This window comes from Sarcophilus harrisii, chromosome 2, assembly GCF_902635505.1.
Source record: "Sarcophilus harrisii chromosome 2, mSarHar1.11, whole genome shotgun sequence".
Classification (NCBI taxonomy): domain Eukaryota; kingdom Metazoa; phylum Chordata; class Mammalia; order Dasyuromorphia; family Dasyuridae; genus Sarcophilus; species Sarcophilus harrisii.
Window position 1 is genome coordinate 443,292,595 of NC_045427.1, and position 27,909 is coordinate 443,320,503.

The window sequence follows — 27,909 nt, forward strand, 5'->3', positions numbered from 1 at the left end:
AGAAATCTGGGACTCCTTTATGCTACACAGTGGGCTATAAGAATAGTTATGACAAACAGCACCGGAAGCAGAAGACTTTCAGTTCTGTTCCTGGCTTCATTATTAACTAAATGTGTGGCTCCCTAGGCAAATCCCTCAGGCTTCAGAATACTCCTATATTGAAAATGGGCACTGGACTTGATGGCCAAACTCAGAGTTCTTCACACTTTTAGCCAGTGTTCCCTCCCTTCTAACAAGACTGTTAGAAGTCAGTTTAATTTTAAGTGTAGGATCAACAGATGTCAAAGATCCTATATTATGAAGCATAAAACAGTTTTTTAGTTGTAATTTCCCATTTGGGGAAGGGAGATGGGGAAATCATATTGGAATGGAAAATGACATGTACAAAGAATGGTTAAAGATAAGTCGGCTTGTAGATTCATAGTGAGTGATATCTTCACTAAATATAGAAAAATATCCACGGTCCAAGGAAACTATACTCCAAGAGATCAAAGTTTAATGGCTGAGATTGCCAGACTGTGAGACCTTTAGGGAGAATTTAAAAAAAAAGGAGGCATCTAACTGAAGGGTTTAAATGAATTTGTCCACTGAAGTAGGGGCCTGCTTCCTGTAGTTTCTTCCAATCCTAGAAGACTGATCTTATAATATAGAAACAGCTTTTTTAAGAAATTAAATATATATTCTTTTTGTTGTTGTTGCTGCTGCTGAAGTGGTTGGGATTAAGCTGCCCCTAAATATATATTCTTTAAGAGAATAGTAAATAAACTATTAAAGATAGGAGGATTTAGAAAAATTATTTTTTTTCTTTGTAATCAGTCTAAAGACTGACATTTTATGAAGTTTAAAAAAAACTCAAGTTAGAAATAAGCTAATGTCTAAAAGTTCCAAAGAAATATTACAGATTAATCCCTCAGTGGCTCACTATCACACTAAGTGCCCTGCAGAGCTGTGCAAGGATAAGGGCAAGAAGTTTACCGTAAGGTGAAACTGAGACCCATTCCCACCCACTTAAAATATAGGCAACTTTGCTTCAGTTGATAGACACAATTTTCACTGTGAGAGGAGACAGTATCACTTAAGTTACCCTGAATTCAAAAAAATTCTTATTTTCTCTAAAGGGATTTCAAAGCCATTAATGAAATTTTAAGACCATAGCAGAAATAGGTAACAGCTTCAAACATAACTCATGTTGAAACAGTATGTTCTTCACAATAGTTCTTTTTGCTACATTTTAGACATTTAGGGATAGCCAAAGATTTTATACTAATATAGCAAAATTCTTTTCTATCAAGTATTTGCAAGATCCAAAAACTTGGAAAAAGAGAAGTAAAATTTTCAAACCAACGAAATTGATAGCTATTTACTTCTTTCTCAGGGTAGTGCTTCTCTTCTTCAAGAAGCTTCCTTTGTAGGTGTGGGGACAATCAAGGATGGAGAACCTTGTTCTGCCAAGTGCCATTTGGATACTTCACAGGCCATACAAATTAACAACTTACAGAACTCAAGCAGTGAGAGGTTGCTGTACCTAGCTTTCAGCTCATCATCACTTGCAGTTGATTTCCTTAGCCCTTAAGCACAAGCTTAAAAAGGCCTACAGGTTGGACATTCCCTACTCCTGGGTTAAGTGAAAGGAGCGATCTCCAACATGATACATTTTCTATTAAAGAAATAGGTCATCTATCTAACGAGATGAGACTCAGAAATTTTAACTAGCCCAGTGTTACACAGGAGGGAGTGAAAGGGCTAGAATTCTAACTCAAGAACCCAAGTTCAAGATGTAAGTTCACTATTCATTTCAATTGTACCATGTTGTCTCCCATATTTTTAATGAAAACTTTTTTAAAAGTCAAAAAAAAAAAAAAAAAAAGAAATAGGTCATCTTGCCCAATAAGGCTAGCAGCATATTCTAAACAAAATTTAGCAGAACAGAAATGAAAACTAAAAGAAAAAATGCAGAAAAGAGTAAACAGTGTTATAGAGAAGTCAGTATGCAAAAGGAAGAGAAACTAGAACCAGAATTAATATTTTATGAACAGGCTAAAGCCCCAGAATTATAGCAACCAAGTGTGTATTTGTCAAAGTACAGCTGAAGAGCCCCCTTAAAATTTGAAAAAGATAAAATGTTAAATAAAAGATCTCACTTCACAGAACAAGTAAGTAAATAACTCATTACAGAAAAATATGATACAACTGAATATGTAAACAGATCAGAATTTCAATAAATTCACGGATGACAGATTTAATGGAAAAATCACTCAATTAAACATGTATTTTCTGAGTACCTAATATGTGTACAACTAAGATGACTGAGATAAAGTCTATGCTTTTAGGGGGAAACAGAGGGTAGACAGGAAAAAATAACCATAGACAGCAAATGCTACTAAATGTGTAACATAAGCCTTTCTTGATTAACAGAAGACTCATCTGATAGCTATGTGAGAGTACCATCAACATTGCTACTTACATTGTATGGATGGTACATACAACAAAATGCCACAAAAGTTCTTTCATCACCAACGTGTACCTGCTACCCCCTCTAAGATAGGTATTCCATAAGACAGTCGGTAGAAGAATGAGCTACAAGGGTTCACCTTGGGGAAACTGGAAATAGAGGGGTACTCTAGGGAATTATGTTTAAAGGAGATATTTGAAGACAATCGTGCCTGAAGAAGATGATATAGGGAAGTAAGAGATAAAGTTGTGAGCAAACTATAGAAAATCTTAAGTGTCCAAGGAAGATTACTTTGGGAGGAGAACTCTTCAGAGTGACATTCTAAAGGATTATTATGTTCTTCTACAGCATGGGACCCACTGTTAACCAATGAGGAATCCATAGACAAAGATGGCTGGCAAGTGAGTAGTTAAGAGAATGTATGAAACACGAAGGATGCCCTGTCATTCTCACATATTTGAATTTTAGCCATCCTTTAAGATTTGGATTAGTGCTTCTTCTCTGAAACCACATCAGGCACAGTTATCACACTTTTTGTTCCTATAATTCAAAACATACTGCCCTATCACAGTTATTTGCACACATGCTTCATAGCCCCTTAATAAAATAGAATATGTCCTCGATTTTTTCAGAACCTCTTCAAGAGCCTAATATTAATGGTGCTTAGTAAAGAGTTGAATAAATGAATAAGGGACTATTTGCCTTATCTGTTATTCACCAAGAAAGTCTGAAACTTGACCAGAGCTCAGTTCTTGCCCAAGCATTTCACAGATGACCAACTTGTATTCTTTGTCATTACATAAAATTGCATACCTGATTAGAGTGAACAGGACAGTGGCCATTTATGGGAAGAGAAACTCTCCAAAGAAGCTTCAATAAACGAGCTGCCTCTTCTAATATCTGCTGTGCTGTGTTAACACTGTCAGAAAAACCATTCAGAGGCGCCTGATCTGGAACCTATATTGTAGAATTAGAAACATGTTATATTTTGGCCTGAAAAGATTATGAAAATGTAAGCTTTAATTAGTGGTATAAATCCTTGTGCTGTAATATTCGTGTTTAATATGATGAAGAAGAGGATAGAGCCAGGAGAAGCTCCCTAATTTATGGGTTTTAAAGGCTATTGAATTATACATTATAGAAGAATTTGGGGGGATTTAAACCAAATCAATAATTGTGATTAATAACTGGTTGCATTTACTGTATTTACTAGGACATGAGGAAAATGCTTGGCAAGACTTGCCTTCTTCATTTGCATTTCATGGCAGGCAATTTGAAAGTCAAATGATGCCAGACATCAATTTAAGAAATGTAGATGTATCCTCCTTTAGCAGACCCTTTTAAACTGTTTTATTTAATGCTGGAATAACTATCAGGAACCCATAAAATATATTTCCCTCTGATGACAAAACAGGAAAAAAAATGGCCTCAACGTGTACAGCCCCAAGAGACAGCAAAAGACACACAGGGAAGCACTCCTGCACCAGGAGAAGTCTTGCTGACCAGATGTCTTCTGCCAGGTAAAAATAAATGGTTTCAAGTCCTGCCTTTTCAATGTATGAAGTGACTCATTTCTCTCTTTAAGCCTGTTTTTCATCTTTTAAAATGGGAAAGCATCAAACTATAGAAGAAAATGCAATAGATTTAGAAACTGAATTCAAATCCTGACTTCACCTCATCTGTAAAGTGAGAGATTTGGACCATGTTATTGCTGTCTTTTTAAAAATATAAATCCTATGAACCTATCTAGATTTGTACAAATGCATAGGAAAGTGTTTCAAAAATTAAAAGTGCCATGAATGCTTAAAATAAAAAGACAAATAGAATAGTGCAATTTCTCATAAAAGGATTTTGGTATTCCCAGAGAATAGGGAGGCAAAAAAATTTATACAAAAAATTGTATATATATAAAAACTGCTGAAGCATGATATTATAACCTGAGGGAACAGCCTCTATTTATATCAAGTAGGCAAATTAGTATTAGCTCCAAGGCCTATGAGGACCTATATTATGAACAATTAAACTCATTTGCTAATATCAACCACAAACATAAAGCTAGGAATAGTGTTGTGCTGAGAGATTTAAGTCTAACATCTCATAGCACAGTAAAGACTAAAGGGGTTTTGTTTTTAATCAATCTGCAAGGCTGGTTTATACTGGATCTATCTTCCAGAAACACAAGTTACAGAGTATACGCCTGGTGTGTGTACTTTTCCCTTGGAGGCAAGCAAAACTAACTCCATTTTACAGGGAAAGAAAGAGGTTAAGAAGGGGTTAAGATTTTAAGACCACAAAGCAGTATTTGTACTGATTTGGAGAGAAAAAAGGGGAGAAATCATCTGATGCAATGAGGTTCTATTCAACAGACTGGCTTAAAAAGCAAATCATTTGAGTACTGTCAAAAAGGATTACTATAATTTTATACAGATTTCAAAAGGAAGTCCACACATATCCAGCATCAAAAGTTGTTTCCTCCACCAACGTCTATGAACTTTAAGGTATTTCATATACAATCCATAAATGTTCTAAATCTAACCAAATGAATGGGTTTTGTTTTTGTTTTTCCCTCCAGCAGATGTAATTTTCTTTTCTTTTTACCTTTAATCCAGTTTCCTGGTTCTTGGGGCCACAAATGAGTTGAAGATGAGCTTCCATTTCTGAAAGTAGCTTCTGGCCTTCACAAATTTGCTTACGTAAAGCATTATAATCCTCAATCAACCCCAGAATATGACGTCCACTCTTGTTGGCCCACATTCGATGGCCAGGAACTAGGCGGGGAGTACAAGGTATACTGTGAGCAGAGCTGCTGCTACAGCACGAAGAGCTGTCCATATCCCCTCCAGAAACTTCTGGCTTTTCTGAAGTAAAGAAATGCATATTCTATTATCTTGCTTTCAGAAAGGGGCACATTTTTTCCATTGACTTTACCAAGCACTTTTAGCTCCTAGAGCAAAGAGAAAATTCTGAGTATTCTTAGATTTAGTTGTTGCTTCCCACCAGAACATGAAAAAAGTCCAGTGCTTTTCAACTCCTACTTATATCAGGCTCTTCTCTATTAGGCTGTACTGGAACCTAACTATATGAAGTTTTCTTGATTTTCCAACTAGAATTGCTATCACTCTCTTTCTGAATCCCCACAACATTTATTATTCTGCCTTGTATTTATAATTATTTGTGTTGTTTAGTCATTTTTCAGTCATGTCTGACTCTTCATGACCTGGAGCTTTCTTTGGCAGAGATATTGGAGTGCTTTGCTATTTCCTTCTCCAGCTCATTTTGGAAGGAAACTGAGACAAACAAGGTTAAATGACTTGCCCAGGGTCACACAATTATTAAGTGTCTGGGGCCTTATTTGAACTCAGGAAGATGAATCTTCCTGTTTCTAGGCCAGACACTTGATCCACTTACCAAAGAGTTACTTGGCTATCCTGAATTATTTTTGTACAAATCTTATTTTCCCTACTAAGACATTAACTCCTTTAGGAAAGGAAGTGAGAATTATTCATTTGTGTATATTCCCTAAAACAGGGTGCTGAACATAAGTGCTCAACAAATCTCTGAATCAAAAAAAGTACCTGATTGTGGTAGCTGTGCCAAACTCTGATCTGACAGCTCACATTGTTCCTTGTCTTCTGTAGAGGGTTCATTATCAACTGTGAAGCCCAAAATAAAAGGAAAAATAAATTAATTCAAAACTAACATTATAATCCCAACAACCCATATGTAAGATTTAAGTATAACTACTTAATCTAATATTTAAATCTAATAACTTATATTGAGCTTTAGAGTTTACAATGCAATTTCATAAACAAGCACTTAAGTACTTACTACCTGTGTGACAATGTGCTAAGCATTAGGATTACAAAGGAAAGGAAAACCTGTCCTTACCTGCAAAAAGTTCATATTCTAAACATGGATACACAAACCTGTTAACTATAATATACAAAATATGTGAAATAGATAAAAAATAATCTCAAATGGAGGGCACTAGCAGATAAGGGAACAGGGAAAGACCTAAAGCAGGAAGGATTTGAGTTGAGTTTTGAAGAATCCCAGGGAAACTATGAGGTAGAGGAAAAGAAGGAGAATATTCTAGAAATAGAAGACGATCACAAAAAAAGAATGAATACCAGGAATGGAGTATCCTGTGTCAGGAAAAGCAAGTACATTCTTTGCTGGATCTAATATATGGTACTATATTAAGAGTAAGATCAGAAAAATAGGAAGGCAGCAGCCAAATAAAGGATTTTATATTTGATCCTAGATAACAGGAAGCCAATGGAATTTACTGAATATCTTATAGCACATGGTCAAACCTTTATTTTAGGAAAATTGCATTGGCAAACATTGAAGAGACTGGAAAAACAAGCACATCAGTATACTGTTGAAGTACCTATGAATTAGTCCAGTCATTCTGGAAAATAATTTGGAACCATGCCCCAAAAGTTACTAAACTGCATAACATTTTGGTCCAAAAATACCATTGCCAGGCCTATACCATTAAGAGGTAAAAGACTAGATACATACAAAAATAATAAGTCAGGTCATTTGTACAGTAAAGAACTGGAAATTAAGGGAGTGTTCACCACGTGGGAAACAGGTGAATAAATCATGGCATATGAATGGGAGGCTTTTAGAAAAACCTGGAAAAAACTGTATAACCTAATGCAAAGTGAAGTGAGCAGAATCAGGAAAACAACATTCAATAACTCTGGAAAGATAAAAAACTTTATAAGTCTTAAGAATTCTGATTGACATAATAATAAAGCATGACTCCACAAGACTTATAGTGAAACATGCTATTGATTTTCTGAAAAAGATGTGATGGAATCAAAGTGCAAAATGAAATATATATATTTTTGGATTTGACCAATGAAGGGACTTGTTTTACTTGACTACATATATTTCTTATAAGGGTTTTGTTTTTCCTCTTCTTTTTTAATGGGGAGAGAGTGTTAAAAAGAAGAAAACTGCTTTTTTTTGGGGAAAAGAATCTTTTTAAAACAGTCATTTTAGCAGCTAGGTATGGAATATGGAGTGAAGAAACTTGAAGTGGGGGTGATCAATTAGAAGGCTATTGCAATAGTCTGAGCAAGAAGTAATTAGGGAGTCACCATTACAGTGATGACTGTGTGATTGGAAATATATATAAAGAAGATTTTGTGAAGAAAAAAATTTGATTGGTAACAATGAATATGTGGGTTCAACAGGAATAAAAAGACCAAAGCTTGTGAGGATAGTAGTACACTGATAATAACGAAAAGATTTGGAAGAAAAATAATGATTTCTATTTTGGACATGTTTCATTTGAGAAGCTTATAGAAAAACTAATTCCAGATGTTCAAAAGATATTTACTGATGTGAGACTGGAGATCAGAAGAGAGATTAGGCTAGATGTTTAGATAAGATTCCTCTGCAAGGTAACTAAACTATGGACATTGATAAGGTTAAGTAAGACAGTATACAGGATATAAAGAAGAGAATTCCAGAAAGGGCTTTGGGGCATACTCACAATTAATAGGCATGACCTAGATGAAGATTCAGCAAAGGAGACTGAAAAGAGACAGGTAGGAAGAAACCAAGAGAGAATGAAAATACCTAAAAAGAAAACTCTATTCTAAAGGGAATGATGATTTACAGTGTCAAATGCTATAGAGATGTCGAGGAAAAGGAGGAGAATTGAGAAGATCTAGTTGATCTTCATAACAATAGGAAACAGGGATCACTGTTCCCATTCCCATTTTAAAGATGGAAATGCAGGAGTTAAAAAACTCAAATGACTTACACAAGGTTAGACAGCCACTAAGTGGCAGAATTTGGATATGTAATCCAAATATTCTGACTCTTAGAATGGTACCACCAATCCTTTTCATTCCACCCCAGGAGTGGAAGGAATAATTTGATTAGAAAATAGAAAAATGAGCTAAACAGCCTTACTAAAATATCAGAATTACATAGTGCTAGCCTACTAAAGAAGTCAATTCAGTCAATTCACTTTTTTGGAAAACATATGGCAGCTGTTGAGAACGTTGAGCAGCCAGTGGCCTTTAAATTTGACTTTTTAAAAGTAGCATACTTAAATATGGATCTCGAAAATACCTCTAAAAGAAGAAATAATGTTATCTGACAACACTATTATTCTAATCCACAGTGACCCAAATTTTACTAACAAGTTTTGATAAGAGAATATCTTAGTCATATTAGTTTTAAAGATATATATATATATATATATATATATATATATATATATATATTTTTTTTTTCCCCCCCTGAGGCAGTTGGGATTAAGTAACTAGCCCAGAGTCACACAGCTAGAAAGCATTAAGTGTCCAAGGCCAAATTTGAACTCGGGTCCTCCTGACTTCAGGGCTGGTATTCTTTATAAAGAGTATTTTTTCTAAGAATAAAAATATTCTTAATAAATTTTTCACTAGTAAAGCCTAAATCCATACCTTAGCAAACTGGGAAGTAGGGGATATTTTTCTCACAATCATGGATATCCACAATCATTTTCATCCAAACCCCTCTCATTTTTACAGATGAGGGCACTGAGAATAAGAAGTAACTTGTTTCATGCAGGAAAGAAGCAGTTCTTTATCAATATCTCTGATTCCAAAACATGTGAACTTACTCTTGAAGAGAGGCAGTGAGATGAGAAAAGAAGGCATTGTAGGACTAGATGAGTAATAATGCCCTTAGACACAATCTAATAGAACAGCCCCACTTTCACAAAATTTCTTGATTCCACAAAAAACTATTGAGTGGCAGCATAATACAATGAAGCAATTCTAGATTTGGAGTCAGAAGAACTGGATTCAAATCCCACTTCAGACACTTACTAGTTGTGTGACCCTGGGCAAGTCATTTAACCTCTCTGAGCCTCAGTTTCTTCATCTGTAAAATGAAGATTTGCAATTGATGGTCTCTGAAGTTCCTTCTAACTTTAAATCTATGATCCCCTGAAGAATGAAAAGCAAACTGACAAAAATTAGGTTTAGACCACATCTTACAGCACATGCCAACATGACACTATAAATGGATAAGCAATCAAAAAATAAAAGATTGCTTCATAAAAAAAAAAGAGATAAGGAATTGCTTATAAGAACTATGCTTATAAGAATTCACAAACTAAAAAGAAATATATAATTCTGATCAGAAAAGAGAAAAAAAAAAGACTACTTGTATAATAAAATACAATTTTCTCCAAAAGTACAGTCTTAAGCTTTAATTGCTTAAAACTGGGGCAGCTAAATGATGCAGTGGATAAAGTGCCAGCCCTGAAATCAGGAGGACCTGAGTTCAAATATGACCTCAGACACTTAACATTTCCTAGCTGTGTGACCCTGGGCAAGTCATTTAATCCCAATTGCCTCAGCAATAAATAAATAAAAATTAATTAATTTATTGCTTGATTAAAAATTAAAAATATTATTGCTTAAAATTGCAGTAAGTTTTACTGGAACATTTCATATGAAATTTAAAAGCTTTTGCACAACTAAAATGAAAAAAGCTAGAAGAGAAAACGTGTGGAAGAAATAAAATTTGTACCTCAAACATCTCTAAGATATATAGGGAATTGAGACAGTTTTAAGGCCAAAGAGCCTTTCATCAAAGTTGTCAAATGATATGAACAGTTTATTTAAAAAAAGAAATAAAGAAATGTTAACTACCATTAAAATGCTCCAAATCGCTAAAAAATAAAATTAATGACTGAAGTTTATTTTTTTGGCCGATATTCTAACTTTCCTTGAAAAAGTGAAGAATGGAACTGTTCTGAGAGTTTTCAGCTCTCCTTCCTCCAATTCAGATCCAGCAGTTATTCTCAAAGTCAGAGATATCAAGAAGCTCAAGCAACATTTCTGTGATATTAAAAAAGAGAGAGAAGGAAAGAAAGGAGGAAGAAGGAAGGGATAGAGGGATGAAAACAAAGCAGATGTCCAATGACTCGGAAGTGGATGATCTAATTATAGTATATGATTGTAATGGAAAATTACTATATCATAAGAAATGAGTGTGAAGTATTCAGAAAAACACACAGGAAGATTTATATGAACTGATGCAGAGTGAGGAAAACAGAACAAGAAAAAATGCACAAGGATGACAAAAACAAAAATGAAATCGACACTAAAAGGGTTCTGAACTCATATTAAATGCCATGACCAATCAGGGTTGCAGAGGATAAAGACAAAATTCACTTGCCTCCTCATTATAGAAGTAGAGACTGAAGTATTCAGAATGTCACAAATGAATCTCTATGTTTGAGTTTTGCTTAAACTTTCTCTATCATAAGCAAGGGTTCTGTGAAATAGTGAGTGACTATGTTGTCCAAAAACAAAAAACTCTAACGTTTATTTTAATAAGAAAACCTTGGTTTAGTAATTGAAAAAAAAAATTCAAAGCAAATTTCTTTGATGAAATATTGCTCTCTGGAAAATGATGAGCAGGATGCTCACAGGAAAAAAAAAAAACTTACAAAGTCCTCTATTAACAAAGTGAAATATACTGTATACAAAGTAACAGCAAAGTTCTGAGATGACCAGCTGTAAATGATGTCATTCTCAGTAGTACAATCATCCACACCTACTCTAAAGGACTTATGATGAACTGAAGCATTCTCTATTACTCTCCTTATCTCTCTCTACTTTTAACTTAATTTTTCTTGAGGATTTTTATTTTCATTAGGGTGGGAGATCTGTTTTCTTTCACAACTTGACTGTTACAGAAATTTTTGACATAACTTCATGTGGTTTCTTAATTGTGGGTGGGGATAAGTGAGAGAACTGAGAACTCAAAAATCTTAAAAACATGTTAAAAATTGTTTTGAATGTAATGGGGGAAAATATTAAATAAACTGAAATATTAAAAAAAAAAAAAAAAAAGAAAAAGAAAACCTTGGTTCCGATCTCTGCCCCACCAATTACTAGTCATACATCACTTTATTTCTCTCAATTTATTTCACCTCTTAAAAATAGAAAAAATAACGTGCCCTATATCCCAAGATTGTTGTGAAGACCAAATAATGTACAATAAAGTTAGCCATTTAACTCATCTATGAAAAGAAAAATTGAAAAGATCTTTAATGTCTTTCCAATTCTAGTATGCTATTTTCTAAAATTGTTACAACTGGAAGGAAATCTATAATATATATTCTATATTCTAACATTCTACTGCATATTCTAAATTTCCTTCCATCTTTAACATTCTATGCCCCAACCCTCCCATTTTTAATATTACCTGAAGAAAGCTGCAGTGCTAAGAAGGGGGCATTTCTCTAGATAAGATCTGAGTATAAAGCTCATGTGATATAACAGGACAACTGCATAATATAACCTTGACAGACAATTCCTTGGGTTTCATGTGAAATCGACAAAGCTCTATGCTGGATACTATAGGCCCAGTATATGTGTGAACAGTTTACTAAATTTTTCTCCAACTGGAGTGGCTCCACCATCACTGTCTGACAGTGATGCAAATAAAGATAAAATATGCCTCAAGGATATAAGATTACATAGTGTGTTCTCTGATTGTTCTTGGGAAACACAGTGGCAACTGTAGCAAATGCTACCCTTGATATACAGATGTTTGAATAAATAGCCTTTGGCCAAACCAAATTTATGGAAGCTTAACCTAGTTTCCATCACATGCAAAATCTGTAGTATTTTGCAAGTAACAGTTGGAAACTCTGAAACCCACTACTGCCAGCTTTCATAAGGGAGGCATTCAAATAGAGAGAGCAAAAAGCATGAAAACCAACTCCCAAAGGGCAAAACTGAGAGCTTGTGAAGATCAAGCCTGGTACAGAGAGATTTGGAGCCTTTGGCCAAAGCAGTTCACTAAGAAATCCCAGTGTGAGAGAGGTGAAGGGACTTTCCCCTATTTGTACAATTCTGTTTTCAAATCATTTTTTACTCCAAACATGTGGTAAGAAAAGCAGCTGCCTGGTAATCAGACAAGGGTTCTAATAGAATAGTTGATTAGTCTCTCTGGGCCACTGCCTCTTAATTTGTAAAATGAAGGGTAATAACATAAAGTGGTTATGAAGCTCAAAAGAGCTAACAAAGGCAAAAAGACTTTTAAAAATATAAAGTGCTAAAAAAGTGAAGGGAATTATTAAAAGTTTCTTTATTTTTTGTTTTCTTTCGTTTGCTTTCAGTTTTACAGGAAATCAATAGTTTCCCAATATGAAGAAATGGAGACACAGAAATTAAAATAACTTGATTAAAAATCATAGACAAGATTGGGACTAGACTCCAAACTTCCTGGCTCCTGATCCAGTACGCTTCTCTTTATGGTCTATTATCTACCTTAAAGAGTCATACAATGTTACAGTAAAAGAGACCCTGGAAAACAGAATATTAGAACTAAAAAAAAAAAAAAAGAATCCTAGGATGTAAAAGGTTAGAATCAGAATATTATAACCAAAGGACTCTTAAGACAAAATCTAATAAAACTCTCTTAAAGAAATTAAGAGTCAGAGACATAAAGAGGATTTCCTGAAGTCAAACAGCTAGCTTAGTGTAGACAGGACTAGACCTGAGACCAGTATAGCACTTTACTCCCTGTACCATGTTTCCTGCAATAGAAACCAACAAACATCCATAACTTTCAAAGAGGAAGGAAAGGGAAGAAGACTAGGAAAATGTAATAATCTTTCAAGCATTCATAGGTATACAAGTACTACTGAGTGGCAATTCTGAAAGAACTAGGGTTTAAAAAAAAAAAAAAAAAAAAGTGGCTTACCATTGTTTCCTGGACAAAGCTGCCATTCTTTCTGGGGAAGGCTGGGAGTGGTCAAAGGAGACACTGCAGCCATAGTGTCCACTCCCTTTGAAAGCTGTTCCTCTAACTTGTTCCTCAGGGCATTATTTGTCTCGATGCTTCTTTCCAGTTGAACTCTCAAATTCTGTATCTCTGTCAGGAGTTCATGCAAGTCCAGAAGATGGTTCTGCTCTTTTCTGCATTCCTCTGACATATCTTGTCTGGGTTCTGTGACATTTTGTGAGAAAAGACTTATCTTTTCTAATTAAAAGGTCACTTTTCCCAGGAACAGGAATAGTTAAGGATATAACCACTTGTATATTCTCTTTACCACCAACCAGTTATAGCTAAAATAATGGCTTGACTTAAAACCAAAAATATTGGCAGACATAATTGCTGCTATAGCAAACACTTAATAAGAGCCGAAAATTAATTTTCACTTCTGGCTATAAAAGCTAGAAAATTGCCTACCAAAATCTGAAATTATGTCTAGTTGTAATAAAATCTATTTAGACTGGAATTAGTGTATCAAAAGGGCCATATTTTAGGACACCATATATCACAAAAGCCACAACAGAAAGGGAAAGGAAAGAGACTATGGAAGAAAATAATTATATGACTCTTTGAAAAAACAACTTTCAGCTGGAAGAAATTATCCAGCAAATTCACTTTTTTAAAAAGTTCAACACCTCAAAATTTAAACTGAGGAAATAAAAGGCTTAAAGAGTGATCTCAAAAATTTAGAATCTTTTAGGGGAAAGAGAACTGTGTACCCTGGGGCAGTACCCTGACACAAACAAAACCACAAGAAATGAAATACTGAATTTTGTGAGGCCAATGAAAATTAACAATAATTTAAAACATTCTTATGCTATCTAAAAGCAACAGTTAAATATCAGCACCAGCTCAGTGTTTTACTACAGCATATCTCATGCCAAAGGGCACTAATACCTAGCTTCTCCTATGAGGGCTCTCTGCATGGCTCCAATCCGACCCAATTTAATTTAAAATCAGATGAGCTCATGGCTCCAAATACCTATCTGTCTTCTGTTTGCTTCTTCCAGCTTTTCATATACCTTGAGTTCAACTCGGAGCGATTGCAATAATTTGGCATTCTCTGCATACTGCCGTTGTTGAACCTTCATTTCTGCCTGAATCCTAAAAAGTGCAATGCAGGTTAAATTAAAAGATAGTTAACTTTGGTTTATTTTAACACAAAGATAAAACCATGGAAATTACAATTTCATGGAACCGCCTTAGATATATCTATAATTATTCCTGAATTTTATGAAAAGTGTAACATATACAGAACTGAGGAAAGGGATTCTGATCTCTATGGATGACACTCAACTAAAAACATTTAGACAAAGCTGGCTTGTTTACTCCTCAACTTTCCACAATGGAAGTTTAAGTGGAGATGAGATCAATACCTGTTTAATTCATGATGGCTGCTATAAATCGCATGAGTCAGATGCCTGTTGTCTTTTTCTTTCTCACTGACTTGTTTCTGCAACCTTTCATTTTCTTGCTTGATACATTCATAATCCCTTTGAAGGTGTTCAATGATCACGGTCTTCCTGGAGAGGGATTCTCGTAATTTTTCATTTTCCTTTTGTTTATCTGCAAACACAAGCAATATCATTTATAATGGGGACCATTTGTTTTTAAACCTAATTACCCAAATACAACACTTCAGTTTAAGTACTCCAAGAATAAAAATAGAAAGAAATTTAATCTGGTTTTTAGGATTTTAGTATTCTAATTATCTTCTGCATTTTGGCTAGATAAATCTGTCAGCATCAAATCTACAGATTCTACTTTACTGGAATAAATTGGTCTTTTAATTTTCTATTAAATAATGGGCATGCAAATTTCGTTTTCTTGTCTTCATAAGCAAATGATAAGTAGAAATTTGGAAAGCATGGCCTACATACTAAAAATAGCAAGAAATTCATGAAGATCAGAAAGCTTACTTACTCTATACAATTCTAGAGGACTTATTACATTGACAACTGCTGGCTTGCTTTTTCTTCAGAGGCCATGAGGACAGTAATCAATAAATTACTTTTTTTCTGTGATCTATATCACTTAGTCTCAATTTCTTCCTCTGTAAAATGGGAATAAAAAATTCTTGCCCTTCCTACCTTAAGGATGTAATAAAAGTATTTCATAAATTGTAAACTCACAGAAATGAAATATATTATCATTTTAAAAGATACCCTACTGGCAAGGGGGCTGTTAATTTCTTAAAAATGTCAGTCACTGAAAGAGAAGGTGAGGAATACAAATGTTTCCTTGGATCAGTATCCTATCCCAGGTCTTAGGCCCAATTACTTCAGAGGTGAGAACTAGATAAACAGAGGTCTTGGATCAACCAAAACTTGATCTTTTCATCATGTTAGATATAATCTATTTCTAGAACAAAAAGAAGAACACGGAAGTTGCTAAACAGCAGCAGGTCCTCCTGCTTTAAAGGGGGAAGAAACAAGTCAGTGAGAAGAAATACAAAAGGCAAATGACTCATACAATTTATAGCAGCCATCGTGAATTAAACAAGTTATTGATCTCATCTACATTTAAAATTTCCTTGTGGAAAGCTGAGAAGTAAACAAGTCAATTTGCTCTATATCTTTTTAGCTATGATTCTTAACATTCAAGAGTCTTATTGTCGTACAGTGGCCAGAGAAACCGAAAAGTCAGACCTTTATGGTGTGATTTCTTCATTTTATTTGGGTGTAATAGTATCAGCTAAATTCTTTGCATAGACAAGACCTTTTTTGAATCCTCCTTTGCAGTATAAAGAAAGCTTGCTATGGCAAGCATTCAGTGCAAACTTCTTTCTTACAAATACTGTATCAATTTGGTAATTGGGGAGGAATAGGAAAGAAATGATAATTTAGTCATTTCTCCAGAGTGATTAAATTGGAATTACTTTCTTAAGAGGATTGAAGACCCAGTTGATCAATAAGAAGGAAAGAGAGCTAGGCATTAAGGTAGGAGAGAAAATAGAAATGGGTTAACAAAGAGATGCATGGATTAGACTGGATTAGATATATATTAGTTATCAGAATGGAATTTGCAAAGTTAAAAACCAGGAATTTGAAAACACCGGAGAACTCAGACCTATAAGGGTTACTTACACTGCTTGGACAGGGCACTAATGACTTCAGTAGCCAGAAGGGGAAAAAAAAAGCTGAAAGCAGGAGAAACAGAGAAATCTCAGAATTGAGAAAATATTTCAGGAGCTAGACAGCCCCAACCTATCCCTAATCAGATTCCCTCTTTCTAGATACTCACTGTGAGAAAGAAAGAGGGAGGGAGGTATATGTGTGTGTATGTGTATGTATGTGTGAACATATGCATACACACATTTAAAAACTGAAAGACTCCTTAAAAACTACCTAGTCCAATTTCCTCATTTTACAGAAGATGAAAAAGAAGCCCATAAAGGCCATCATGCATGTGATGGGTAGCAATGGGATTCAAGTCTAAGACTCCTGACTCAGTGTCCTGGCTTTACCCACTAAACCAAAAGAACTCTCATTTACTATTTTATGGATAGGCTGAATCCTAATTACTCATTACAAATATAGAAAAGTCACTCAACTGAGCTGAAGAAAAAAAAAAAAAAAAAAAAAAAACAATGCTTTCATTTAAAAAGAGATAGGTAAGCAAAGAACTATTCCCTAATTCACTTGAACAAGACTTAGGATCTCTCATGGATTTATGACCATGCCTTGGGGAATCTTAAAAAATCATCTAATTACACAAGGAACATAACAAAAGATCATTTAAAAAACCTCAAATTTAGGAGAAAATCCACCACCTTCTGATATACCTCATTTTATTTTTGAAGAACTTTAATTATTAGAAAGTTCTTTCTTTAGGTTTAGCAAATCTACTTGCAAATCTGACCAGAGCAGAAGATAGCACAACAGCATTTCTGTCACTCTATGCATTATGGCTCTGCTAAAGTAGCCTAAGATCACCAAATCAAGACTACCATGACACATTTAATTCACATTAAGTTTACAATCCCGACCAAGATCAAGGGAAATAAAAAGGAAAGAAATACCAAATGAGGAAGATTTTTATCATTTACATGTTTCATCAGAAGCATAGTTCAGATTCAGCTAAACTTGCAGTTCAGAAAGGCAAGTCAATTCCACATTAGTAAAGCTTTCAGATACCAGTAGAACCTTACTATATCTTTCTTATCTTCAAATACCAATGGGTTACTTTTTTTTCCCATATTTATAAAATTATTTGGTTCAACATATAAGAGAAACACTAGTACCCAGGACTGTCAATTACTTCTTTAGGAAAATTGTCTACTTTTTACCTCGTGAACCTTTTGCAAGCATCACATTGAGAGCTTGATTTTGCTTCCTCAAGAAATGTATTTCTGAAGTAAGAGAATTATGTTGCTCCGAGCCATGGAGAAAAATGTTTGCAGAACCTATAAAAATATACATAAAATTATAATTTATAAGTCATCCCTAGATCCATAAAGATTAAACATTCTAAACAAGAATAATTTTAACAATTCAAGGGGAGAAAAAAATATTGTTCCAAAATATAGTTCATCTTCTGTATATTCTGAACGGTATACATAATCACTATAGTTCAAAGAGGATTTCAAGAAAGCTTCAACCAGAAAGCTGATGGGAATCCTAAAGTTCCTCCACAGTCTTCCCTAGTGATGCAATGATAGTGGCTATAGATTTATGTATAGATATCTCACAGAACTAAGAGGTAACCAACACTATAAGCAAGCAATATTACAGGACAAATTGTGACTATGACTGCTCTAGCACTTAAAAATCACTATGTTGTAAACTATTCCTTAGATTAATACTTACTAAAACCCAGCCAGGCTTGCTCGTTTAAAATGAACTACATTCTGGCTGTACCACCTTCAGCAATGACTGACAGGCAGATGCTAAGTGAGCCTTGACTGCTGCCTCTCCATGCTGGAAAAATGTGCTGTTAAGCAGCTGCAGAACACTGCACCTACTCCTATGCTTATCCTAGGTGCCACTCTCAGTCTCCTCACATGTGTCAGTCACTCTCCTGAAAAGGAATAGGTTGGCTGTCAAATGGAAAATGTTACATTGAATAAATATATGATAATATTGTTGATTCTGATGATCTTCATAAAGACTTTGGCAATACTCTTGACCATTAAGAACTAAGATAGTAAAATAATTAGAGAATTTGGTAATTAAGTTGAGTACTGTTTGGGATACCACACCAGAGATTCTTAAAACAAGAACTATTTTTTTCATTTGCAAATTATTCATTGGGATGCATTCATTTCCCCCGATCTCTGGTCCCTGCCCCCATTTCTAAGAAAATTAATCTACTGAAATCTAAGATATAATATACCTTATTAGACCTCTGTTTTCTGCTTTCTCTTTCATGCCATAACTGGCATGGAACACTTTATATACTATGTCCTTTCAACATACATGTAATATTCTCTATTTCACTGCCACAGTGTTCCATTCATGCCTTTATCTCCTCATTGGTCCTGGCTACTCCAGAATCCATCTGAGGCCCTGGGAAGCATGAAGATTTGCCATCACTAGAGGTGCCTTCTTCACTTGTCTTCACTAAGCTGTCCAGATCCCATCTGAGTTGCTTCATGTCCAGTTTGGATGAGAGAGAGAAATCACAAATTTTATTCTTTACAGCGATGAAACCCTATTGGCTTTATTCATCTGTCTTACCAGTGCCTCTTAAACTCCTCTTGACCTTACCATCAGCCCTGCCTCTAAGCAATACAAACCCGTAGTGTTGTCATCTAACATAATGACTTATTCTAAGGACTCATGAGCTTTATTATCTGTACCTCTACTACTGCTATTACCTTAGCAATCCCAGGCCTTTCTCTTTGTCCAACAGCTGAGCATTATGTATTGTTTCTCCCCATTAGAAAGTCAAGAATTCTTTGAGAGCAGGAACAATCCCAATTCAATTCAGTTTGTACCCCCAAAATCTAGTACAATACCTGGCACATACAAAGTGCCTAATAAATTCTTCATAATTCATGCGAGAGTCCTGCCTTCAAAATCCAACAAAAGCTCTGCTCCACAATAATGCCTTTACTAATGACCCCATCTTTCAATGATCTCTCCTCTTCCCAATTCAATTTGATATTTATTAAGCACATTCTAAAGACAAAGCATTATAATAGACACTCAACTCTCATAGAATTTACTGCTTAAAATTCCATTCAATATTGATTGAGACCCTACTGTGTGCAAGGTCTTGTTCTATGTAGGCTCTTGGGAAGATGATAATGATCATCATCTTTCACATTATTATGCTGCTTGACAGTTTTCAAGGTTTATCACTGCCTGCAAACATCTTATGAAGTAAATAATCTAAGACTATTATCCTTCTTTTATGGACTAGGAAACATATTCAGAGAGTAAAATGACTTACTCAAAGATACACGGTAAGCCACCATCTTTGGCAATTGGTACATGGCAGATCCAGGAAAACAACATAATCTTAAATAAATTAATGGTCTAGTTAAGGGGTGCATGGAGTAGAGACATAAATAACTACAAAATAAGGATTACATATATATATATATATATACACTAACTTTTAATCATCTTTTAATATGTCTTATCTCCCTAATTAAACTATCAACAATTTGACAGTAAAGATTGTGTCTGGAACCATCTAATATACATGACATGGCACAGAAAGCATATTTATCAAATATCTGATTATTCTGTTTCATTCTGTTTTGTACAAATACAATTTTGTCTTGTTCATATTCAACTTGTAGCCATTCTATTTATAAACATCCAATCACTCCAATGATTGGCCTTACATAACTCACAGCCTCTTTCTCAAGCCTTAATTTTCTTAACCATAAAATGAGGATATTAAGAACTAATAAATAGTACTTCATGTTTTACAATGTGCTTTAAACATATTATATCATTAGAAAATAGTTTTATTATTTACCTCATAGGACTATTATCAGACTCAAATGAGTCATATATATAAAAGGATTTTGTAAATCATAAAGTACTATTTAAATTCATCTAATGTTATTATTATATGCTACTGTTGTTATTTCCCACATTGCTTAGAGCTATGCTAGACATATAGGTATATTCCACAAAGATTAGACTGAGTCTATATATTAAAGAGTTAAAGGAGGCATGTTAAAGGAATCAACTAGTTCACAGAATCAAAGGATATCATCACTGGAAAAGCCCTTGGAAGAGGTAATTATCTGGTCAACCTATATTGGAAAGAGAATCTCTTCTACAACATCCCTGAGGAATCATTCAGTTTCTATTAGAAAACCAAGAGAGGAAGACCTGCTAACTTCTCAAGGCAACCCAACAGGACATTCCACTTTGAGGCAGAGTTCATAAATATGAGTCAGACTTTCCAAATTCTCCCTTGGTAAGTAGAAGCAACTCTAAATAGTATTATTATTAGTCAACATTAGAGATATCTATGACTTTGCCAAACCTACACTTGCTAAGTTCTCAATGGATGTGGATGTATTTGTATCTTTGTCTCTCCAGAAATTCTTTTCTTCAGGTGATTAGTCACGTCTAACTCTTCTCGACCCCATGGATTATACTTTCTATGGAGTTTTCTTGGCAAAGAAAATGGAGTGGTTTGCCATTTCCTTCTCCAGTAGATTAAGATAAATAGAGAGTAAGTGATTTGCCCAGGGTCACACAGCTAGTGCATGTCTGAAGCCAGATTTAAACTCAGGTCTTCCTGATTCCTGGCCCAACACTCTCTCCATTGATTCACCCAGCTGTCTCCTAAGCAAAGGGAGGATAAGTGACTAGCCCAGAATTACAAAGCTACTAAGTGTCTGAGATCATATCTGAACTTAGGTCTTTTTGACTTCAGGCTCTGCATTCAATCGACTGAATCATCTGGCTGTGCCCTCTCCCTTCTCTTCTCCCTTCTCTCCCTCCCCCCCCCACCCCCAGCAATTTTAGCAGGCCCTTCTACCAAGATCAATATTAAATAAATGCCTTTTGTCAATCTTTTGGTTATAGTGAATTATTCTTAAAAACATCTATGAGCTCTATTTTAAGTTTGTGGCACCTTAGGCCAGGAATAATAACAACAATAAGATTCCCACAACTAGATTTTTTTTTTCTTTTTTCATAATTATAACTTTTTATTGACAGAACCCATGCCTGGGTAATTTTTTACAACATTATCCCTTGCACTCACTTCTGTTCCAACTTTTCCCCTCCCTCCCTCCACCCCCTTCCCCAGATGGCAAGCAGTCCTATACATGTTAAATATGTCACAGTATATTCTAGATACAATATATGCCCACAACTAGATTTTAAAGAACTACATGGAAGTTGATGAATCTTATTCAGGTTATTATTGATTAATATAAGTGAGCATACACATATTTATTTCCTATGTCTGTTATGACTAATAGTACAAATCAATCAATCATCCAAAAGAGAAACTGCAGAGCACCTAAGAAAGCATTATAAAAATTGCATCTTGCACAACATTCCCTGCTATTAAAACTTACCTAGTTAAGGAATGGCCATTCCCTGCTATTAAAACTTACCTAGTTAAGGAATGGCTATCTCTTCAAAGAAAATACTGAAAAACATCTTGTTGGGGTATAATTTTGCTTGTATGGAATACCTATCACCATTTGGCAGGTCAGCCAAAATTGTACCTTATTTCTATAAACTCTGAAGCCACTGAGTAGTGCTGGCATTTTTTAATCCATGATCTACATTGGCAGATATCTAAAAACATTTAACTTTTATTTTAAGTTAAGTTTATTTAAGTTAAAATTCATCTATCTTACTCTAGATTCAAATGCAGACTTTTAAGCTAAGTATGACTGAAGAGCTTACTTGTCTGCCAATTTCTCAAGCCAAAACTGGATAAGGAAACTCAGAAAATAAAGTCAGACTTCTGAAGCTAAAAAGTCATCAGAGATTATTTAATCAAACCATATCATTTTACAGGTGAGGACATGGAGACCCAAAGAGGAGACAACTTTTTCCTGGTCAGACCAAACCTAAACTCTCTGTGTTAAGACTATTTCCCTAAAGAGTCATCTGAAGAAATGCATTACGAAGTGAGACCTTCCTCCTTTACCTTGTTCAAGTTCACCCCCTTGATGTTCAAGCTGTTTCTGCAGCCTATCGTTTGTTTTGATGGATTCTTCTAAACGTTGTCTCAAAGTTCGAATTTCTTGCAGATGTTCCATTAATAAGTCTAAAGGAAGCAAAGGCATTTTTTATTTAAAGAACGAAGCCCCCCAATAAATTGAATAATTTATGGACTATGCAGTAAGTGCTAACTTGAAATAAACAATATCCTACAACTTAAAGATAGTCAGCAACTGGCATTTACTCTGTTCTTTTGTGCAGATCCCATAGTTGGCATATTTCAATTGACATGTTTCCATAATGGTACCCTAGTGCAATCCACCAGGAAGCCATTTAACACCATATGGAAAAATTATATTAGCTACATTTTTAATGCAAATGTTAATGTAGCCTTTTATTCTTCTAACATATCAAATATTAATTCAAAGTCTTCCTAATGATGAAGGAAAGAGATCACCTTCAAGATGGCCTGTGTTACATCATAGTTGACTGCAGGGCTTTCCTAATGAAATCAAATACTTGCAGACCAAAAGGAAGAAAGTGAACTTTGTTGTCTGTAGGTAGATTTCTGGATTCACTTTTTAAAATACACTCAAACTAAGTATCCAAAAGAAGCACTAATGTTCTTGATAAATCAATTAGGTTATATTCACTATGTCTTAGTAATGTTTGTTTTAAAGTACTACACTAATGTTATGACCCAGTTTTAATTCTTTCAAAATTACTTTCATTTAAAAGTAGCACAATGTTACATTTCTTTCCCTAATTAAATAGTAATTTTAATATGAATTTGAATGGTCACGAGATTACTTAATTCCCAGATCTGCAACCATCTTCCATTAACACTAGAAATGTACCAAGTAATTTGGTACAAAATATATAAGGATGTTATGTGTTCAATACCTCTGCCTTCAATAAAAGGGCCAAGTCCATCTCAGTACAATACCTTTCCCTCCTTGCTTGGCTGCTCTACAATTCTTCTTCCATCTGCTGTTCAGTTCAGCACAAGTCAGGAACTTATCAGCTTTAACTGCTACTTCAATTTGCCAGTTTATCCATGTCTACATCACTGGCTTTGGGGGTAATCAATTTTTTGTAGTCATTACTGTAAGTCACCTTCTAAGGGGACTTTTCAGGTAGGTCTTGTAATCATCCCTTGGCCTAAAGGAAAAGCTCTCTATATCAAATTAGACACCACTTATTAATTATGTAGTCTTAACAGCAGAGAGGGAAATATTACACTGGACTTTAGAAAAGGAGAAAAATCTGTCCTACTTTGGCTTCACTAGTCTTTGGACAAATATCAGCTAACAATGGATGTCACACTACTGGGGACATCATCAATTTTTCAACTATAAAATGGAGTCCAAACTAAGGTATCTTCCAGCCCTGAAATCCTAGTATTATCCTTATCCCTTGGCCCATAAACTATTGGATAAGAATTGGATCTGAATGAAGGTGCAACACTGAGCACTGAAAGGATGTTATTGGTTCCTTGAGAGTAGGAACTTTTATCCAATTTGTCTTTGTATTTCCCCCAGCACACAGTTGGAACCTAATAAGTTTATGATGAATAAAAAGATTTGTGAAACAGGAGAAATGAAGGCCAGTCTTCTGATTTACAAAAGATTCCATCACAAGAACTATATAATGTTATGGCACAAAAAAATATTAAAACTTAAAATTCCAGAGCCAGAAGAGACTCTTAGAATGTGAGGAAGGGAAAATTTATTAAGCACCTGCTTTTGTGCCAGACATTGTGCTAAGTGATTTACAAATATTAATTCATTTGTTCCTGATAACCATCCTGGTAGGTAAATGCTATTATTGTTATTCCCATTTTAAGATGAGGAAAATAAATGAATTGCCCAGAATCACATAGTATCTAAGGCTGGATTTTAATTCAGGTTTTTCTGACTCAAGGCCTAGCATTCTACCCACGGCATTACTCACCTGCCTCTAAGAAATGTTAGTAATCATTTATGTAAACCAATTTCTTCATCTCATTGCGGGGAGGTGGAGGGTGTGGGACACAAATTTTTTCCATTCACTATGTCTTTGCTAAAAAGACAATGTATAAGAAAGCAGGAATTTTTCAGCCTTAATTACATGGAGAGATGAACTACATAACTCAGAGTAAATGTATGTAAACAGTAGCCTCTGCAGTTCCTCAAGAATCCATAAAACACTTAAATATCAAAAATGTTTATTAACAAGATTGATTTTGGATCCTTAATTTTTTAGAAAATAAACAAAAACCAACCAATGTTATGGCTTTAAAAGAATATTTTTAAAGGGAATGTCCCTGTTCCTATACATAGATGTTACAATCTCCTACTTCTATATTTATAGATAACCTCAGACATTGAATAGTACTCAGTGATCAAAGAATTATGTTCACTTTATCTCATTAACTCATAAACTATATCTACTAAGACAGCAAATAGATGGATTTTTTTTTTTTTAACTAACTGCAACAATAAAAATCTAGAACAAAAAAAATTTTAGGCTAAGAAGAAACCAAAATCCCATTAAAATGAAGTTTTTTTGCACTTGGTAAGTCTCTTATTCAAAAAAAAAAAAAAAAAACTTGAAAATTACTTTTCTTCTTTAAATAATTATTACATAATTGACTATAATAAAATTACCTTGAGAAAAATTGTTTGCCACAATAGAACTCTTGTCTATATCCTCACTATCTTGCTTATGTTCTCCAGAATCAAAGGAAGACTTTTCTGATATTTCGTAATCTGACAGCACTTGACTAGCTGGTAGAATAGTTGGTTTATCATTAAGACTTGGATATACTGTAATATCCTCTGAAGCCCTTGAGTATTGAAAACAAAAGGATTAGTGCCTAAAAAAACACAATTTTTCTATCAGATAATTTCAAATATAGATCAACATTCATTATAAGTAGATAAATCACATTTTGTAACATCTTTCTTAATATTTTAATTCATTATGATTAATCACAATAGTAGCACCTTATATCTGTTTTGTCTCCTTATGAGGACAACACACTATACCTCCCTAATCTTATAACAATTGGTAAAAAAAAAAAAAAAAAAGTTACATCCCATTTTTCATATTAGAGAGTGGACTGAGAGAAGTAAAGAGATATAGTCACATCATACAGTCATCATCATGTTCTCTGTGAATAAGTTCTTTTAAGTCTTTACCTCTCACCATTACCTTTCTGAAACTCCTCTGCATAAAGATAGTCACTATTTGCAGAATAAAGCTGTTTTGCATTTGTCAGCATGATGTATAACATATGTTGTATCCTAAAAAGTGTGTTGAACGCTCAGGTTTGCCCTTTATTTTCAGAAGTATACAGCAAAAGAAAGGAATAGTTCAGTTAGCTAACACAGGGGTTCTTAACCTTTTATGAGCCATATACATTTCGGGAATCTGGTAAAGCCTTGTTAATCCCTTATCAGAATAATATTTTTAAATATACAAAATATATGGGATTTCAAAGGAAATTATTTATATTGATATACAGTTATCAAAATATTTTTAAAACAAGTTCATGGATTTCTGGTTAAGAACCTTTGAACTAATGAAGGCCTAAATATAGCTAAGAGAAAGGACTAAATACAGGTTAACTCTAGGCTAGAAAAAAAAGCAAACTATTCTCATACAATCCACTTTGACTTTAAAAATGGGAATGTATTGAGAACACCAAAAAAATTATTACAAAGCAACTCACAGTTTTATAATACTTTACAGTTTATAAACACTTTTCACACAAGCACCCTGTAAAGAGATACTGCAAGTATTATTTTCCTCAATTTACACATTTAAAAAACTATTAAAAAGATAGTAAGTAATCCTATAACTAGCAAGTGACAATCAGTACTTAAGACAAGATCTCCTGACTTAAAAGTTCAACACTCTCTTCTCAACATCATTCATGAACAGAAAAAGAAATTCTTGCAATTTCAATTGGCTGCAGCATAGAAAGTTGATAAGTAACAAATTTGGAATGTAAATAATTACTGATCATAGGGAAACTCCAGAAGTAACTTGAAGAGCCTAGAGAATGGAAACAGGATAGACAAGTTGTGTGGCTTTTGTTTTTGACATGTTTAAGTTTCTGCTTTTATTCACTTAGTTTATCAAATGATGGTTCACCATGAAAATGAAGAACCAAGTAAGGAGGCCAGACATATACTACCTAATGTCAAAAGTCAGTAAGTAGTCTGAACCTTCAAGGAGTTAAAGCCATTGGGGCTCAAGAGCTTGTTGTGACCACCTCCTTTCATCCAATCAGCACCTCTGCAATTACCTGAACAGTATCAAGATGGTTTTTTAACAACAGAACAGTAGAGTTTTGTTATCAATGACCCTATTCTTTCATTTTTAGTAAGTATGTTAGAGAAGTACAATGTAACACTATCTTGGCCTCTGCTTTTCTCTTATTCTTACTCCCCATCATCACATCCCACCTTCCACTAGATTGAGCCCCATAAGGACAAGGACTATGCCTTATCTTCTCCAGTCCACAGCACAGAATTCGCTGCACATAAAAGGTACTTAAAAATATTTGCTACATTTGAACGTACTATTGCAGCTATAAAGAAATGACATTGTCTGAAACAAAGTAATAGGGCATATATACCTCTTCACTGAAAAGTTGACAGTTAAAATTAAACTTGTGTTTTTGAATGATTTTCTTTTTAAAATGCTGTAAGCTTACCTTTTGATTAATTCATTATGTTTGCTGACTTCTCTATCAGATGATTTTCCTGTGAAGGAAAAATCCATTAGATGGAAGAAAAATATTTCATATGAAAACATTTGTTCTACAATCATTCCCCATGTGAATATTTTTAAATGAGCTAAAACAGCTTGTTTAAAAATCTTCTTTAAGATTCCAAATCTTTAATGTATATATCTAAGAGTCACAAACAATACAAAAGAAAACAAAAAATCCTTGCAGGTGGGCCAGCTTTATTACTAGTTCTTAATTATTCCCCGCAGGGATGGATGTCATGGGTAAATCTATAAAAAATGCATTTCTGAAGTGAGTTTTAAAGCTTATGTTGTCCAGTCTACAAGACAACAAGAAGCAAAGTCTAAAATGCAGCTGTTGAAAGATTTGCTATTTTCTTTTTGTATATATTTATTTGCCATTTCTGAGGGTGTGAGATTTAAGACAGACTAACATTTTATGTTGGCATAATTCAGAACTCTTCAAACTGTGCTCTTTGAAACTTTAAAAAGAGGCCCAGAGCTATACCTAGCATGCAGGATTGTGAATAAATGGTACCCACACAAAGGTAATTAATGAAACTCAAGAAGGGAAACGTTCTATACCTTTCTAAGTGGAAACAAAAAACCTGAAGACTTGAATGTACTTTGATGTCAGATTTTCTTCACTGCTATAAGTACCAACCAGTAGCACATGAACTAGCTGAGAGGGTCCACCTACTGTGTAAGCTGTCCATCATAGTCAATCAAAGAGAATTTACTGAGAACCTAACAGAATCTAAAGAGTTGAAAGATATCTCAGGTCATCTTGCCTAAACTCTACCCAAA

The 27,909-nt window shown here is 34.4% G+C and overlaps 1 protein-coding gene across 9 annotated transcripts in view; it reads right to left on the reverse strand.

Moving 5' to 3' along the window:
* CDK5RAP2 (CDK5 regulatory subunit associated protein 2) overlaps nt 1–27,909 on the reverse strand; it is a 159,992-nt gene that overhangs the window by 12,554 nt on the left and 119,529 nt on the right. For all 9 annotated transcript variants that reach the window (XM_031954197.1, XM_031954201.1, XM_031954198.1 and 6 more), the window contains 10 exons: nt 27,068–27,116; nt 25,011–25,189; nt 22,349–22,468; nt 17,553–17,669; nt 14,641–14,830; nt 14,247–14,368; nt 13,193–13,438; nt 6,028–6,105; nt 5,051–5,310; nt 3,266–3,409 (listed from right to left, as the gene is read on the reverse strand). In XM_031954197.1, the coding sequence (XP_031810057.1) occupies nt 3,266–3,409; nt 5,051–5,310; nt 6,028–6,105; nt 13,193–13,438; nt 14,247–14,368; nt 14,641–14,830; nt 17,553–17,669; nt 22,349–22,468; nt 25,011–25,189; nt 27,068–27,116 (1,505 nt within the window). The remainder of the gene's footprint in view (nt 1–3,265; nt 3,410–5,050; nt 5,311–6,027; nt 6,106–13,192; nt 13,439–14,246; nt 14,369–14,640; nt 14,831–17,552; nt 17,670–22,348; nt 22,469–25,010; nt 25,190–27,067; nt 27,117–27,909) is intronic.